Source organism: Scyliorhinus torazame, chromosome 11 (assembly GCF_047496885.1).
Source record: "Scyliorhinus torazame isolate Kashiwa2021f chromosome 11, sScyTor2.1, whole genome shotgun sequence".
In the NCBI taxonomy this organism is placed as follows: Eukaryota; Metazoa; Chordata; class Chondrichthyes; order Carcharhiniformes; family Scyliorhinidae; genus Scyliorhinus; species Scyliorhinus torazame.
Genome location: NC_092717.1, coordinates 220,791,971 through 220,808,295, shown reverse-complemented (window position 1 = coordinate 220,808,295; position 16,325 = coordinate 220,791,971). Strand labels below are relative to the sequence as shown.

The 16,325-nt window shown below is 44.1% G+C and overlaps 1 protein-coding gene across 7 annotated transcripts in view; it reads right to left on the bottom strand.

Annotated features, from left to right (window-relative positions):
• LOC140385802 (receptor-type tyrosine-protein phosphatase mu-like) overlaps positions 1-16,325 on the bottom strand; it is an 897,711-nt gene that overhangs the window by 200,569 nt on the left and 680,817 nt on the right. For 4 of the 7 annotated variants that reach the window (XM_072468340.1, XM_072468342.1, XM_072468345.1 and 1 more), the window contains 2 exons: positions 7,792-7,818; positions 4,481-4,668 (listed from right to left, as the gene is read on the bottom strand). In XM_072468340.1, coding sequence (XP_072324441.1) covers positions 4,481-4,668; positions 7,792-7,818 — 215 coding nt within the window. The remainder of the gene's footprint in view (positions 1-4,480; positions 4,669-7,791; positions 7,819-16,325) is intronic. The other 3 variants (XM_072468341.1, XM_072468344.1, XM_072468347.1) reach the window with 1 other exon arrangement.

Sequence of the window (16,325 nt, the reverse complement as noted above, 5' to 3'; positions counted from 1 at the left end):
AGCACTGTTGCTTCACAGCGCCAAGTTCCCAGGTTTGATTCCCGGCTTGGATCACTGTCTGTGCAGAGTCTGCACGTTCTCCCCGTGTCTACGTGGGTTTCTCCGGTTTTCTCTCACTAGTCCGGAAAGACATGCTTGTTAGGTGAATTGGACATTCTGAATTCTCGCCCTAGTGTGGCAATTAGAAGCTTTTCACAGTAACTTCATTGCAGTGTTAATGTAAGTCTACTTGTGACACTAATAAAAATTATTATTAAAGGTGGGAGATAAGTACAGTGGCAGGTGGCTGAGGTGGTGGGGGGGAAGGTAGCTAGGGTGCCAGGTGGAAAGGGTGGTAGGTGGGTGAAGTGATAGGTCGGTGAGGTGGCAGATGGGTGGTCTGGCCAGTGGGTGAGGAGGCAGGGGGGTAGGGTGGCAGGGGGATAGGGTGCTAGATGGCTCGTGTGACATATGGGTAGGATGGCAGGTGGAACATGGGAAGAGGTAGGATGGGTAGGAACATGGGTAGGAACATGGGATGAGGTAGTAGGTAGGTAGCGTGGTATTCAGTTCGGATCAGAAGGCTAGTCAGGTTGGGTCATGGGAGTAGTCAGTCGGGGCAGGCAGGAGCTGGGTCAGGGGAGTGTTGGGGTGAGTCAGGAAGAGAAGTCATGGCAGGGGATAAAATCTGGGAGTCGGGATATTCAGTGATGAGGGGGTAGCAAGTTGGGGGGGGGGGGGGGAGTTGAGGGGATGTCAAGTCAGTCAATGTTAGTGATTGGGGCAGTCAGTTGTGTAGTTATCCAGAATTTAGAGTAGGTTTTATTCTGAGTAACATTTCTTCAGTAACTATTCAGGTAGGTAAGTCAAAATTACAAAGTCTCCGTCTCAAATTCAGAATTCGAGACATTTGCGGAGGATCCCGGGGAGCAGGGGAACTACCCATCAGAATTTGAAACTTCCCGGGCAATCCCCACGGAGAGCTGCATGTCAGGCCTTCCGTGGGGTCCCAATGTGCATCTTCAGTGGGCACATCCAGTTTCCGATGGTCTGGAGGCCGGAAAGCCCAAGCCGAGAGCTCCCGAAAAGAACAAACAGAAAATTTCAAGGAGCATTGAATCAACCCAAAAATCTTTTCCAATTATACTCAGCAAAGAAAAGTGTGGTCAGGAGCAACGTGGACCCTGTAAAAAGTGATAACCGCAATATCGTTAATAAAAATAGATGAACATGCTGCAGAATTACTTTGTCTCTGAGTTTGCAGCAAGGAACGAGCATCGCATGTCAAACATCTCAAGGAAACTAATATTGAATCAGTGACAGGGACTCACCAAAATTAATGTCAGCAAATGAAACAGCATTGAAGGGAAAGATCCCACTGAAGTGTGACAAACCCCCAGAGCCCAATGATTGCCACCTCAGCGGTGTAAAGGAAGACAGTGAGAACATGGCAAATGATCAAACTCTAATCTTAAAACATTCTCTTGATTCAGGAACAGTCCCTTTAGATGGGAGAACTGTGTGTGTGTCACCGTGCGATGATACCCGATTACCTGATTTCCAGCCTTGCACAGAGAGAATAGTCACATGAATGCGTCGGAGAAACTGACCTGTTTTTATGAAGCCACCCCCATCAAGTCTGAGCACTTTGAGCAGAGAGAGGGATAATATCGTAGACAAGAATAAATCTGCTATGTACGCAAGAGACTTTCTTTCTATTTAACGGCAGCAGCTTGGATAATGTACGAATGCATCTTGGAAATAGATTTCCACTGCTTCCACGCTGATTAACCATAAAACTCTAGTTTCCTCCTTTCAGGCTGAGTTGATGTGATCTATACACTGACATATTACTGAATAAACTGCATTTTGTTGCTAGTAAGCCACTGTCAGTCTGTGCTTGGAAACTCATTGATTTCTGTGTGCGGCCTGTCATGTCTGCTAAATGTAGATCATCTTTCAATGCCAGAGTAACAGCTGTGTCATGTTTAGTGTAGCTAATCGTTATTCTCTGCTGGGGATGGCCTCCCTCCGAGTATAGATCGAGTTGTAACTTGTAACTGATGTGCAGTCTAACTGTGGCTGTCAGTAAGATGCATCTCTTATTTTGCATGTCCTTATTAGCTTCCCACCTACTTACGGCGAGGCAGTACAGACAGGGTCTCCTACTGCCCAGTTAAGAAGCAGTGAAATAAAAGGTGACATCAGTGCACTGCAGAGCGGTAGAAAATGCGTAGCGTCACAAACATTGACCTCAGACGAGGCTATCTGTCCTGTCAATGCCGTGGGGTGGGCGGGGGGAGGGAATAGAGAAGCAAACATATCCAAAGTTGGACTGGATTCGTCGCCAAGAGGGTAAATATTACAAAGGTCTTGCACCAACTGGGCTTTGTTATGGTTGCCAACTCCCCAGGGCTGTCCTGCCCAGAGGCGGAATGAAGAATAAAGGAGAGAGCTGTGAGTAACCCAGGAGAAATGTGATAGGGACATTAAAAAAAAAATGTATTTAAAGACATATCTTCTTTTTTAAGGCCTTTTGTTTAAAAAATATTGGGCATGGATAAGAAGGGTGCTTGACCAAAAAGTCAAGAATCAACTTGTTGGGTAATGTGTAAATTCACTCTCCTACCGGCATTGCAAGCTGGTGTCCTATGAAGGTGTGCACATTTGGAGTTCAATGGCGAGCACGTGAAGGTGCTGCAGGCTCGCTGGAGGGCTGTCAGAAAATCATGTGATATTGATTTTGCAGGAATAAATGCAGTGGGACAGGTAGTATTGAGGAAGCAGGCGGGCTGCAGAAGGACTTGCACAGGCTAGGAGAGTGGGCAAAGAAGTGGCAGATGGAATACAATGTGGAAAAGTGTTAGGTTATGCACTTTGGAAGGAGAAATGGAGACATAGGCTATTTTCTAAATGGGGAAAGACTTAGGAAATCAGAAGCACAAAGAGATTTAGGAGTCTTAGTTCAAGATTCTCTTAAGGTTAACATGCAGGTTCAGTCAGCAGTTAGGAAGGGAAATGCAATGTTAGCATTCATGTCGAGAGGGCTAGAATACAAGAGCAGGGATGTACTTCTGAGGCTGTATAAGGCTTTGGTAAGACCCCATTTGGAGTATTTGAGCAAATTTGTTCCCCGTATCTAAGGAAGATTGTGGTGGCCTTGGAAAGGGTCCAGAGGAATAAGAATGCTCCCTGGAATGAAAAGCTTGACATATGAGGAGCGGTTGCGGACTCTGGGTCTGTACTCAGAGTTTAGAAGGATGAGGGAGGATCTTATTGAAACTTACAGGATACTGCAAGGCCTGGATAGAAATGAAATGAAATGAAAATCGCTTATTGTCACAAGTAGGCTTCAAACGAAGTTACTGTGAAAAGCCCCTAGTCGCCACATTCCGGCGCCTGTTCGGGGAGGCTGGAACGGGAATTGAACCGTGCTGCTGGCCTGCCTTGGTCTGCTTTCAAAGCCAGTGATTTAGCCCTGTGCTAAACCAGCCCCTAGATAGAGTGGACGTGGAGAGGATGTTTCCAATAGTAGGAAAAACTAGAACCTGAGGGCACAGCTTCAGACTAAAGGGACGTTCCTTTAAAACTGAGATGAGGAGGGATTTCTTCAGCCAAAGGGTGGTGAATCTGTGGAACTCTTTGCCGCAGAAAGCTATGGAGGCCAAATCACTGAGTGTCTTTAAGACCGAGATAGATAGGTTCTTGATTAATAAGGGGATCAGGGGTTATGGGGAGAAGGCAGGAGAATGGGGATGAGAAACATATCAGCCAAGATTAGAATGGCGGAGCAGACACGATGGACCAAATGGCCTAATCCTGCTCCTATGTCTTCTGGTCTTATATCGAATCGGGGCCACGTATTTAGTCTGTGCATACTGCAAAAAGGTAATGACTGGAGATCCACGAACAGGATAGCAACAATTTTCTGATTGGCAACAATTTGAAGTGAGGCCCCTCCAGAACCAAGCCATGTAAAGTTCCCCATCCAAATCCATCAACAATCTCTTTCCATTAGTGAAAAAAAACAACAGGGGGCTGCGTGGCGCAGTGGGTTAAATGCTGTTCCTTATTGCTGAGCCTTGGCTTGAATACAAGTCTACACTGAAGATTTATGTTGACCTCGGCCACCTGAAAATTGCTTGTAACGTGGCTTGAAATTGCTAATCTGACTTAAGGAAACCGCGTCACGGTGTCGTGGGAAATGGAACAAACACACTCCATTTTTTTTCCTGAGTAAGCACGGTTTGCCAGAGCCGAAAGAGAGAGGCAGAGATTTGCTCCACAACTACCAACGATGTGCTTGTCCTGAATCTGCCGAAGACTGACACCTAAAATATAAAAAGGTGCCGTAGAAATTAGGGGCGTTCTCCTGACCTTGGGAAATTTGGGATGGGTGCCAGAGTCACTCTGTAGAAATGCCCCAGCTGTTGGTGAAGTGTTGGAGTTGTGCACTCAGGGCTTTGGCAGGCATTCCTTACTCTCCAGGCTCTTGACTCACCTCGTATTCTTCTTTGAACCCGTAGCCTTCGGCACATTTCATCTGAGTAATGTGCTGGAGCAGGTCTGCCACTCGGATGGCTGGGTGGAGCTGTCCTGTTTGATACGGTACGTCCACAGGCTCTCGCTTCTTGTAGGGATGCGGCTTCACCAAGCTGTTGGCCTCGCTGGTAGCTGTGTGATTTTCATCTGCATGCAAACAATGAGTTATATTAGCTCTTCCTCAGCTCAACTGGTTTGTAAACGCTTCACTCCCTAAGTAAATTGCTTTCAGATTCTAATTAATCAAGCAATGCGAATCAATGTATCATTTTGTGTATTGCTTTGGATGGTAATTTTAAAGCTGTGGTTTTGCCATTTGCACAATTAGCATAAATATTAAAAGAGTATGTCTGCCAGAGGTTTCAGGTTTTTTTCACGTAGCCGAAGGACAATTTGCTCCAATTATAAACGTTGATCTCGGGAAATGACTTCTTCTTCTTGCAAAAAGAATCTCTCGTCTCGGTCCAGGTAGCCTCAGATTTACAGAAAACAGTTTAGCTCCGTTACGGAAGGACTTATTTGGGGAGTTAAGGGGGAGAGAATTGCAGAACCATTAACAGCACAGCTTTAGGGAAGTGAAGAATTAGGAGAAGAGATGGAATATATGAAAGAGCAATCACACACAGACTCGGGATGGACTGAATGTCTCTCTGGTGTTTTATTTTTTTATGCTTCCGATGGTGGCTCAGTGCTGGAAGGTGCAAGTGGAGAGTCAGTAAAGGGCATGATTGAGGTCAGCTGAGATGCTGCTTGCAGTCGATCAGCCTGCCAATGCTCACTGCCTTTATTCATGGTGAGTGTCACTGGCTGGGCCAGCATCTGTTAGAGGGCATTTAAGTGGATCTCGACCAGGCAAGGATGACAGCTTTTTCAACACTGTTCGACTTTTAATTCCAGATTTTTATTGAATTCAAGTTTCACCATCTGCCATGGGAGGATCTGCACTTGAGTCCCCAGATCTTTGCCCTGGGTCTTTGGTTTACTAGACCAGTGACAATACCATTACGCCATTACCCCCCCCCCTGCATAATGGACATTGCTTTAAGGCTCTTGAGCGTTTGTTGGTACCAGCTAAAAGGATCAACACCTTGAGGAAAGAAGAGTAGGCACTTGCAAAAAAAAGAACAGAAATAGAAACTGTGTTTAAATGAGCCAGAGTTTCCTTTTTTGTTTGAAGGTAGCCATTTTTCTTGTTCAGGAAGTTAGGTTACATCATTTCCTGAGGCATTAATAATATACCACAGCTTTAATATACCACAAGCCCCACAAAAGGTTCTTCCACCAATGGTCATGTCAATAATCAAATAGGTTACAACTCATTGACAAGATGACCACCAGAAACCGTAAATGTTCAATATCCATACCAAATACAAGAAAATGCTGTGTAAACGATAAGCTCATCAATTACAATGAAATCCAGGTCCAGAAATTATTATCAGTTCTTTTCACTTCAAAGGATCGAAGAGCAAGAAAAAAAGCGAATCAACATTTTTCTCCTGTTGAATAAAATACGCCCAAGTCAGATAGGTAGGGGATATTTTCTAAACTTTGGGGCAAGGCTTCTTCTTTTTCTCAATTACCAAAAGAAAATCGACCAGGCAGTTTCAAACAGATCTTTGTTACATTTGTGGAGAACAATTTACAAATCGGTTTTAATTTCCAGCCTTGATTTCATTTTTTAAAAAAAAGAGAAGTATTCACTGCAAGCCAAATTACTGCACATCAGAAATGAAGATGAAAATGTTCAATGGCACTCCAAGCTTAGCTCAAATAAAAAGTTACAACGGAAAGACCAGGCGCGTAAAACATTCAACGGAATATAAAATGGCAAGAGGGAGTCCATCAAGGGGTTGTGAGGGTGTGTGTGGGGGAGGGAAGGGCTGGGGTGGGATGGGGGGGGGAGGGGGGAAGGGGGTATCATCTTCGAACAGTTACTTAGCATGCCACGTAATGAATGGCTTCATGGATTGTCACACAGGGCATGAAATGCTATATGTCAACTGCCATGCAAGTCAACACACAACAAAACTGGCCAGAATCGGGTGAGCTGGACAAACCGCCTCTGGTGCAGGGCAAGCAAGGAACTTACCATTTATAGGCACTTTTTAAAAAAAAAAGATACATAAGAGGTTAAGGTGGAGAGAAAACAAAAAGAGGAGGAGAAAAGGAAACAGGGCGTAAGCAACAATAATGTGAACATCGTCAAATATATTTTAAGATTAATTTTATATAATTTTAAGTATGAACAGTTCTTAACTAGCTCAGTAAAATATCGATGGAAAAGTTATATTATCGATAATTTAGTTTTCCATCCGGTTGCTATTTAAAACCCAGTACCCCACGGATACCTTTAACACTACAATAATTATGCAGTAGTTGGTCAATCTGCTTGAAGGTTGCAGGGGATGCTCAAATTGTCCAATAGCTGGAATATCTTCTAATTCGATGCTCTCTAGAGCTCAGTACAAATCTTTGGCCATGGTTAAAAACGGTGACAGATTAATCGTGTGGGGGACATTGCATTACAATTGCAATAGCAAATCATGCTCGATTCCTTTCAACCAGCATTTCAAACAAGCCCAGTTGCATCATTTGCACTTTTGATGAAATAAACAAAAAGAAAAATAAGAGAAATAAGATCCACAATAAGATCCACATGGGAACTGATAGGAAATGTTGCTTTTCTTTTTTAATGCAATCTGCATCGCCAACTTCAAGATAACATCAATTGCAATGTGACGATTGTGTGCATCTGTGTCGCAGGTTTCCTACCCCGTTACTCCCCACTTCCCCGTTCCTGAAGGTGCGGGCTCTTACTGGAGTACGGTCCCATGGGTGCCAGCAATCATCCAGTACCTCAGAAAGGTGGCCACTCTCCATGTGTGAGTGTTGGCGAGCATCACATGAGCTGAACCTAACCTCACGTGACGTCCACACATGCGCATTTCTCAGGAGGGGTGGGGTGGGTTGGTAACTGGAGAGCGGACAGGAGCAGGAACCCTGGTTGATGTTCTCCTCCCTGGCCCATTTCTTGCACCCCTTTCTTTCACCAGCTCACTCAACGCAGACCAGGGATCAAATATGGGAACATCCTGGGCACCAAGGCCCAGTACCATGCCAGGCAATGCATCAGGGAAGTATTATTTAAGAGAGATGCATTAAGTTAATTTCCTCTTTGCCAGGTAACAAATTAGACACAAGCCACTGTATTAGTTTATTTCATCTCCTTGAATTGCAGTAAACTGGGAAAAGAAAAGGAAAGGTCCTCACCTAATATTGCAGTTGGCACGAATGGATCTGGTGACCAGTCATTAAGTAGAACCAAGACACATGGTGGTACCATACCAGAGAAAAAACTACAGTTAGTTTCCATCTTAATTTTCTATAAACATTTATATCTTAAACCTTTATTAGAATATACTAATGAACTAAAGCTCATGGCAGAGCGGTTAACTTTCACATTACCAGACTTATATTCTTATACATAAACCTATCGGTTTGTCACAGTATCATTACACTGAAAGTAATGGATACCTGGATGTGATTGTAAGGACTAATTGAAGGGTTCAGAATATTTAAATGCCAAATTATGAACATGTGGAATTAATAACGAGGCAGGGATCCTCTATCTAATCCGTTACAATTTACATGGAAAATAATGGATAATTAGGCATGATTACAATGCGGTAATCTAACGCGATGGCCTGTGGAATGCCATAATCTTGCATTCCTTAGGCCTCGGGTCAGATCAGGCGTTCTGGAGTTTTTCTAGTTTTACTTTTCTGACGTGATAGAGGGGGGGGAAACACTGCGGAGCCAGGGAAACAAGATGTGTAGAACCAAAGACAGATCAGATTGTATATGAGCCTTCCTTATGTCCATTTAAACCAAAACATTCCTTAAAAGCTACAAATTACTGTTGGCAATATTAGTGATATTTATGCACATATGTGTGTGTTATTTTGATGAGCGAATTACTCCGTTAAAAATTGATGGCAACATTAAAATACTGGATAGCTCATTGACTAAAGTCACCAATGGTAATTGGCAGCCTATAGAGTAATGACTGACAGTGTGCTCCATGTCTTTGTGAGTGATGATTGCCACACAAAAAAGATTAAGGAGTGTATCGTTGCTGCTCTACTTTTGTTAAGAAATAATCTGCAATTTATCTTTCTGAAATTCTGTGCCAAATACAGATTCTGTTGCCGACATAAGAACACCCACTGCATTCCAAAAGTACTCCTTTGGCTGTGAGGGGCTTTGCAAAGCCACGAGGATGTGTTAAGCTGTTAGATAGATTAATTTCCTTTTCCTTTCCCTTGAATAAGCTGTGCATTGTTTGATGAGCCTTTACTAATATCTTTAGCAATCATTAAAGAGATGTGCAACATAAAATAAAAGGTTCAAAAATAAAACCCTTATTTACCAGGCATGAAACTTTTAACTTTGCAATCCAGTGATTAAGTAAGTAAGAACACCCACAGATGCTGCCAGACCTGCTGAATTTATCCAGTATTTTCTGTTTTTATTTAATTTTATTGTGCTCTTTGCATATTGAGGACATCCCAAAGCTCTTCAGAGCTAATGTACTGTTTTTGAAGTGCAGTTGTTTTGCTGTTTTGTACATTAATTCAAGAGCCTCCGAATGGTAACTGAGAAAAAATGACCAGTTAATCTGTTGTTGGGCGAGGGGAAAATGTTGACCTGGACCCTGGGAGAAGGCCTGTTCTTTTCATTTTTTAAATTCAGTCATGGGTTGTCGACTTTTCTGGCAAGGCAAGCATTTATCGGTCATTCCTAGTTGCTCTTTGGAAGGTGGTGGTGAGCTGGCACTCCCTGTGGTGTTGGTACACCCACGGTGCTGGAATACACCCACGAGCATTGGAAAAGCAGCGCCGCTCCTGATTTCGGCGCAAACGGGAATTCTCCTGCCGATTGATGACCGGAGAATTCTGCCCTACGGTCTACGTTTACTTTATCAATCCCTCTTAGTATTTTATATACTTTGATCAGATCCCCTCTCATTCTTCTAAACTCAATTTCCACAACTGTCATGAATTTTAATTTTAAGCATTAAAATGAGGACAGAATTATATGACTTTAAAATGGAAACTGGATTGAATCTGCCTTATCCCGGTGCAATTCCTCCTTATCCTCTAATCCTGCACTACTTGAAGACTACACATCCTTGACTCTCCACACGCTCGGTATTTGAGGCGTGTTCGTCATGCTTCAAGGTGTCACACTATGTTACGTGTAAAGTTGTTTCAGAAAGGCTGAAGCAAGGGCAGCACGGAGGTCCCAGGTTCGATCCCGGCTCTGGGTCACTGTCTGTGTGGAGTTTGCACATTCTCCCCGTGTTTGCATGGGTTTCGCCCCCACAACCCAAAAGATGTGCAAGCTAGGTGGATTGGCCATGCTAAATTGCCCCTTAATTGGAACAAATAAATTGGGTACTCTAAAATTTTTTTTTTTTAAAGAAAGGCTGAAGCATCTCTTTGGGGAAAGTGTTACAATTCAGGTGACAGGCATCTGGAAATCCTTGAGGAATGGACTGCACAGAGGCTACCCATGGTTTGGTCCAGCCACTTGAAGTACTGCTTCAATGTACTACTTCTATTTGGGGGTTATTCTGGCTGTAGAATTTCCCTTTAGTACAGCACCTCTGTCCATCTTCATTGTGTTTTAGTGATGGCTGTGTACAATAGGCCTCAGCTTCCTGGTATCATTCTACAGCTCCCTACCACCCTTCAAACACAGGTAGTACAGATAGCTTTCTGAAAATGGAGACATCTTGCAAGCTTCCTGGGAATAAGTAGCAGCCAGTATGATTCTGATACTCAGAAGGGCAAACTATTGACACAAGTTACTGAAGGTGGCAGGACAGGTCGATAAAGCGGTTTAATAAAGCAGACAGAATCCTGGGTTTTATAATTAGGGTATAAAGTCCAAAAGCAAAGAAGTTATGCTAATGGACCGGTTTAGCTCTTTGGGCTAGACAGCTGGTTTGTAATGCAGAACAAGGCCAGCAGAGCAGGTTCAATTCCCGTACCGGCCTCCCCGAACAGGCGCCGGAATGTGGCGACTCGGGTTTTTCACAGTAACTTCAAACCTGTGACAATAAAAGATTATTATTATTATTATTATTATTATTAAACGTTGGTTCGGTCCCAGCCAAAATATTTTGTGGAATTTAATGCCTTTCCCGGAGTGAGTTTGGGGATCGTTTAATCGGATGGGTGGGTGACTGACTGTCCTAGATTTTCTGCCCCAGAATTTGGTTTGTTGTCACGGGCGTGGGCTTCCTGGCATGCCATTTGCCCTGGAATCGCCCCACAGCAAGTGAGTGGATTGCTCAGAGAGTCCGTGCATGCGCAATCTGAGGCCAGCACAGTGTGATTGAGCAGACACTGAGCCATGAAGAAGCAACGGTACTGGTCAGCACTCTCCTGTATCCGGATTTGGCAGGTATGTGACTGGGGTTGGGAGATGGTGTTCGGAGGTGGCGGGAAGGGACTCTGGCAGAGGGATGGGAGGGAAAGGAGGTGGGAAGGTTCCAGGCTGACAACAGCAGCAACTCAGGCCTGATCCGGGCGGGGGGGGGGGATGTGGGGGTCGATGACGATTGATTCTTAAAGTTGCAGCTTGCGTCGGTGAAACTGAGACCAAACTTGAGTGTGGGGGAGGTGCGTCCAGTACAGATCCAGAAGGTTCTGGCACAACTGGGTGTATGGGTGGGGTGCAGTCCAGGCAGGTGTGAGGGGGAGGGTGTGCTCGGGCAGGCCTGATCGGGGAAAAGGGGCTCTGGGAAGGATTTATCGGAGGTTTCCAGGCAGTCGTGAAAGTGAGGGGGGTCTAGGCTGTGTCTGAGGGCTGGGGTGCTCCAGCAAGCATGAAGGGTAGCGGGATTTGGTCTGTAAGAGAGAGGGCGGCTGGCTGCTCCTGTGGTCTCATCAGCAAACCCTTCCCCCGCTCCTGCGGTGTCTCCAGCTAACTGCACTCACACACCTGCTGTCCGGCCAGGACCCCACCACCTCCCAATACTCCTGGATGAACCAACCCTTATCTTTCTCCACCAGAGGTTCCAGCCTGCTAAGAAGGGTGCTGGGTGGGACAGCCTTGATGCTCCACCACAAATTGAAGCCTGTAAGTGAACAATTAATGCCTCAATGCTCACTTAAAGCCCATTTTGCCTTTGCTGCTGAGGTGGGTAGGAAATGGGCAAGGAATGGAAGTGGTGCACAGTGCCGGTTTCACACAGTTGAAGTTCCGTTAGCCATACCTAAAATTCCCATCAGGGGTGCTTGCAGGCTCCCAGGGAGGTCCCTCATTCAAAGGCACTCAGTGCCTGATTGAGGGACCCGACATCAGGAAGAGTGGCACTGAGAGCCACTCCCCTGCCCTTGCTGTTGACCCCTCTTCCCCTTCTCCCACGACCCCCAACCCACGACCCACTCCTGCCCTGGGTCCCTAGGCCATCAGGTAGGTGCGTTACCAGCGGCAGCCACCACCTACCCGGTACCACCTTCAAGGGAGAATTAGAAAATTAACTGGTGAAAAAAAATCACCAGGCTCTGAGGAGAAGCGGGGGGAGTGGGACTAGGTGCAAAGCTCAGGCACAAATACGATGGGCTCAGGGCCTCCTTTTGTGCGTAACCATTCTATGGGCAGGATTTTCCAGCCCTGCAAGTCAGAGGGCACCATTGTGAGCAGGATCGGAGAGGCCATGATTCAATTGAGCCACTGGTGGGGCTCCAAAGTCCCAGCCTCTGATTACAAAATTGCCATTAAATTGAAGACTCTGTCCTTAATTCTCCCCCTTGGAATCTGATACATGTGAATGAAAATATAACTCTCGGTGGTGCATTACTTCAGCAATTTGATTGACTTCCCCCGTGAAATGCATAATCCACCCCCTTACTTCCAAGATCATTCGCTTTGAGTGTATTAGCATTTGAGCACCATCTCTGAACACCAGCAGCATTGGTCAAGGATAGTTGTATTGTGCAAGTGCTGTGCCACACTCCAGACATGGCTGCCTCCACCCTATCCATTCCAACAATGCTTTACACTGACATCAACTTCAGAAGCTACAGCGCTGAAGGGGAAGGAAAGAGAAATATGGATGTATGGAAGAGAATTAAAGACAGTGAGCAGGAAGTGAGACTGAAAGGAGCACCAATAAATAGGGCTACGGATCAGCCTTGCAGATTCAAAGCGGCAGTGGGTCAAATCAAGAGAAAAGCTTGATGCCTTCAGTGCAATATTAGCTTGATTCTCAAACCGCATCACAGACTTGACTAGATGTTAGGTTGTAACAAATCTAAAGGGTATCTATTTACAAAACTACAGTCTATTGTACAAGTGAATAGGGAGATATGAAACCACAGTCCCTGTGCTGGGAAGACAGAAGGTGAGTTGTTTTCTGTAGAATGAAATAGACCAGTGTGTAATAGCGTGGAAGTGAATATCTTGCAGTTTTATTTCATTCTCTATGGAAAGCAAGGGATGTACATGTATTGCATTTATATGCGGCCTTTAAACAGCCCAAGGCACTTCACAGAAGCATGATCACTCAGCCAAAATATATAATGCAAGGTCGGTAAAAGTTTGGTCAAGGTGGTATATTCTAATTGGGACTTAAAGAATGAGAAAGAGGTGAAGATGCTGCTTAAAATATAAATCTTTGATCAAGCTCTTCCTTACCCCCTGTCCTAATACTTAGACTCAGAGTCAAATTTTGTTTCCTCACTTGTTTGTGTGACGAATGTGATATAAAATAGTTACTTTAGAGTTACTAGTTAATGTAATGTAGAAATAAGCCACTTTGATTTTTGCAGTTAGGGACAAAGGAATTTGAGACCGCATGGAAAAAGCAGGAAGAGGTGTGTCTATGAGGGTGATGCTTCATTGATAGGGGCCAGAGAAAGGGATTGGAAGTGAGCCAATCAGAATAGATCGAACAGGTCAGGAGGGACATAGGCTGACCTATGTCCGTCGAGTATGTGAAACTTGATACCATTTGAACTGATTTTGCAGAGATCCCTTTGTCTGTTAGTTCAGTCGTTTTCTGGAATGAAAGAGGCTGGATGTCTCTTACATTTCTGTAAGATGATTAAGCTTGCAAGCTAAATAAATAACTTCTGTTTACGTGCGAATCCGTCTCAACTTTTATTGAGGCCAGACTGACAGAGAAAGAAATTTGGAGATCAACATTTGGTGCCGAAACCCGGGATTTCTCTGGGCGATCCTGTTCCAACTGCGAAATCAGAATTAGACTGATTATGAACAGGAGGACGGGAACAAAGGGCCCTCAATGTAGAAATGGAAAACGACCAGCATTGATTGTTCCCCTCTTCTTATCGTCTGATTAGTCTGGTCACTCGCGGTTGGCACAGAAAGACCGCCTCGACGAAATCACAGGTCAGTCTGGGGATTAGCACTTTAATTGATGGGATTTCATATTGTTGTTTCGGCTTGGGTTAGGGTTTTGGGCTGATGTGACTTAAATAATAAAGGTTCAGTCTATTATCGGGGTTCAGAGGCTGATGTGACTTAAATAATAAAGGTTCAGTCTATTATTAGGGTTCAGAGGCTGATGGGACTTTAAATAATAAAGGTTCAGTCTATTATATGGGTTCAGGGGCTGATGGGACTTCAATAGATGGGGGTTCAGTCCAGTATAACTGTTTTTAAATCTGAAGATGGTTCAACTCTATGTGTGAGTGTTTTAAATATATAGTTGATTAAGCTAAAATTGTCTCCTTGGACTGTAAAGTTCCGAGGTCTAGTTGAGATTGTGAGGTTGAAGCAGAAGTCTCTCAAAGGGTTAACAGCAGCAGGCGGAGTTGAAAACAGACAGTGCTTCTCACTCAGGCCTTGAGATAACAGTCTGCAGTGTAATCGGATACCTTTCCTTTGAGTCAGTGAACACCAGCAAAGTTACGTTTTGAATTAATTAAAGGAAACCAGTGGGTTTCTCCACCTCTTTGATAATAGTTATTATTTTCGAAAGCAATTGATTGAAATTGCCAGAATCTTAAATTTTACTTACTTGAAATAAGGTTTATCTCATTTTATCTGGAGATTAATAGAAACTTAAAGAAGATCATGGACACCATTTTAAAAAGTGTCAATCTGAAGATGATAATTGATTTTGCTAATACTTATGATAGTTGATTTTGCTAATACTTATGTGTATGTAACAGAAAAAAAAACTTGTTAAAAGAAAAAAATTGTTAAGATAAAGAAATAATTAAGTTGTAAATGTTATACAAGTTTGTGTTAAGCAAATTGTAAATTTAGTTCTGAGTTGAGATCAGAGCTAAGCTTGCAAGTTGCAGTAATTCAATTTGAATTTTCAAACATTTTTAAGTTTTAAAAAAAAGAGAGAGCAAATAGAGAAAAGAAGGACACAGATCTTGAATGCGTTGAATAGCACATTTCAAAGGCCCATAAATCTTTCTGTTATCTTAGACCTAAAACCTAGGAAGATTGATGAGCCATAGGAATGTCTGGGGCGTTTTAATGAAATCTACCGGGGGCAGTCAGGCGATTTGCTGTATCAAAATGGTCAGAATTCCCCTCAATACTGTGCTATGTTAATGCATTGCCTACCACCTTCTGTGGTTACTGCTGTGAAATGTAATAACATGAATTGGACAGAGAACGACCCTTCCCAGATGGCAAGGGCAGTCAGATTTTACTGGAAGGAGGGTGTAGGCCAAGAAGGAGGCTCAGTTACAAAGGTTAAGACTGAGTATGTAATGAAAAAGGATGATCTGCGATCCCAACAAGCGGCAGAAATGGTAGTTTACCAGCAGGAGCTCCAATATAGTGACTTTGGGTGGGTGGATCAGCGAAGAGGAGGATGAGACAACAGTGCTATATTTCTATCACCCCCCAGTGGTGGACGTTAGACATTGAACAGCCACTATCACTGTATCACGTTACCCTGGCCTATGACAGAACTGGACGAAACAGGGAGTTGGAGGACAAATACTGGCCATTACTTGAGACCGAATGGCCAGTCAAGGTTACAGCCACAGTCACGGGAAAAGAAGGTACAGCCGATTTTGTTACAATATCACCACATTTATGGCCACAGTCAGCTTCGGTAAGCCCTCATATTACACGTCAGGTCCATGACCAGTACCATGCCAGGGATATGGGGCGAATGGTCAGCATCTTACCGCAGCTCGTCAGAATAGGTATGAGATATACCTTTTGAACAATCCACGTCTGACATTTAAATACTGTACCACTATCAATCCAGCCTGTTTTCTTAGTGGTCCCCCTGTCCATGAAGACGCACCTGGCCACGACTGTTTAGCCTTGATTCAGGAAACTACCACAATAAGGGGCGATTTGAGTGACATTTCGTCAGAACAACCTGACATGATTATGTGTGGTCAAATATCCCACCGGGGTTTAGTTAATGACCTACTGCAGGCCCTCCTTCTGCCAGCGCAGATTTCCGTTATTAAATGCGCTGCCCACACGAATGGTACAACCCCAGTTGACGTTGGTAATGAACGAGCAGATTGTGCAGCGCGCACAGCCGCACAAATTCAGCAAGTGATGGTGCCTAAAATGTTAAGTCAGACTAAACGATCTACTATGAATGTGTCTGCTTCTGACAAGCCAATGCCAACCATCCAAGACGTCATAAGGTTACAGGAGGACGCTCCTGAGAGTGATAAACAAATGTGGAAACGGTTAGGTTGTACATATGATTCTGTTTCCTCTTTATGGACCACGCCTGCACATCAGACTTGTATGTCTGATGTACTGGCTTTATG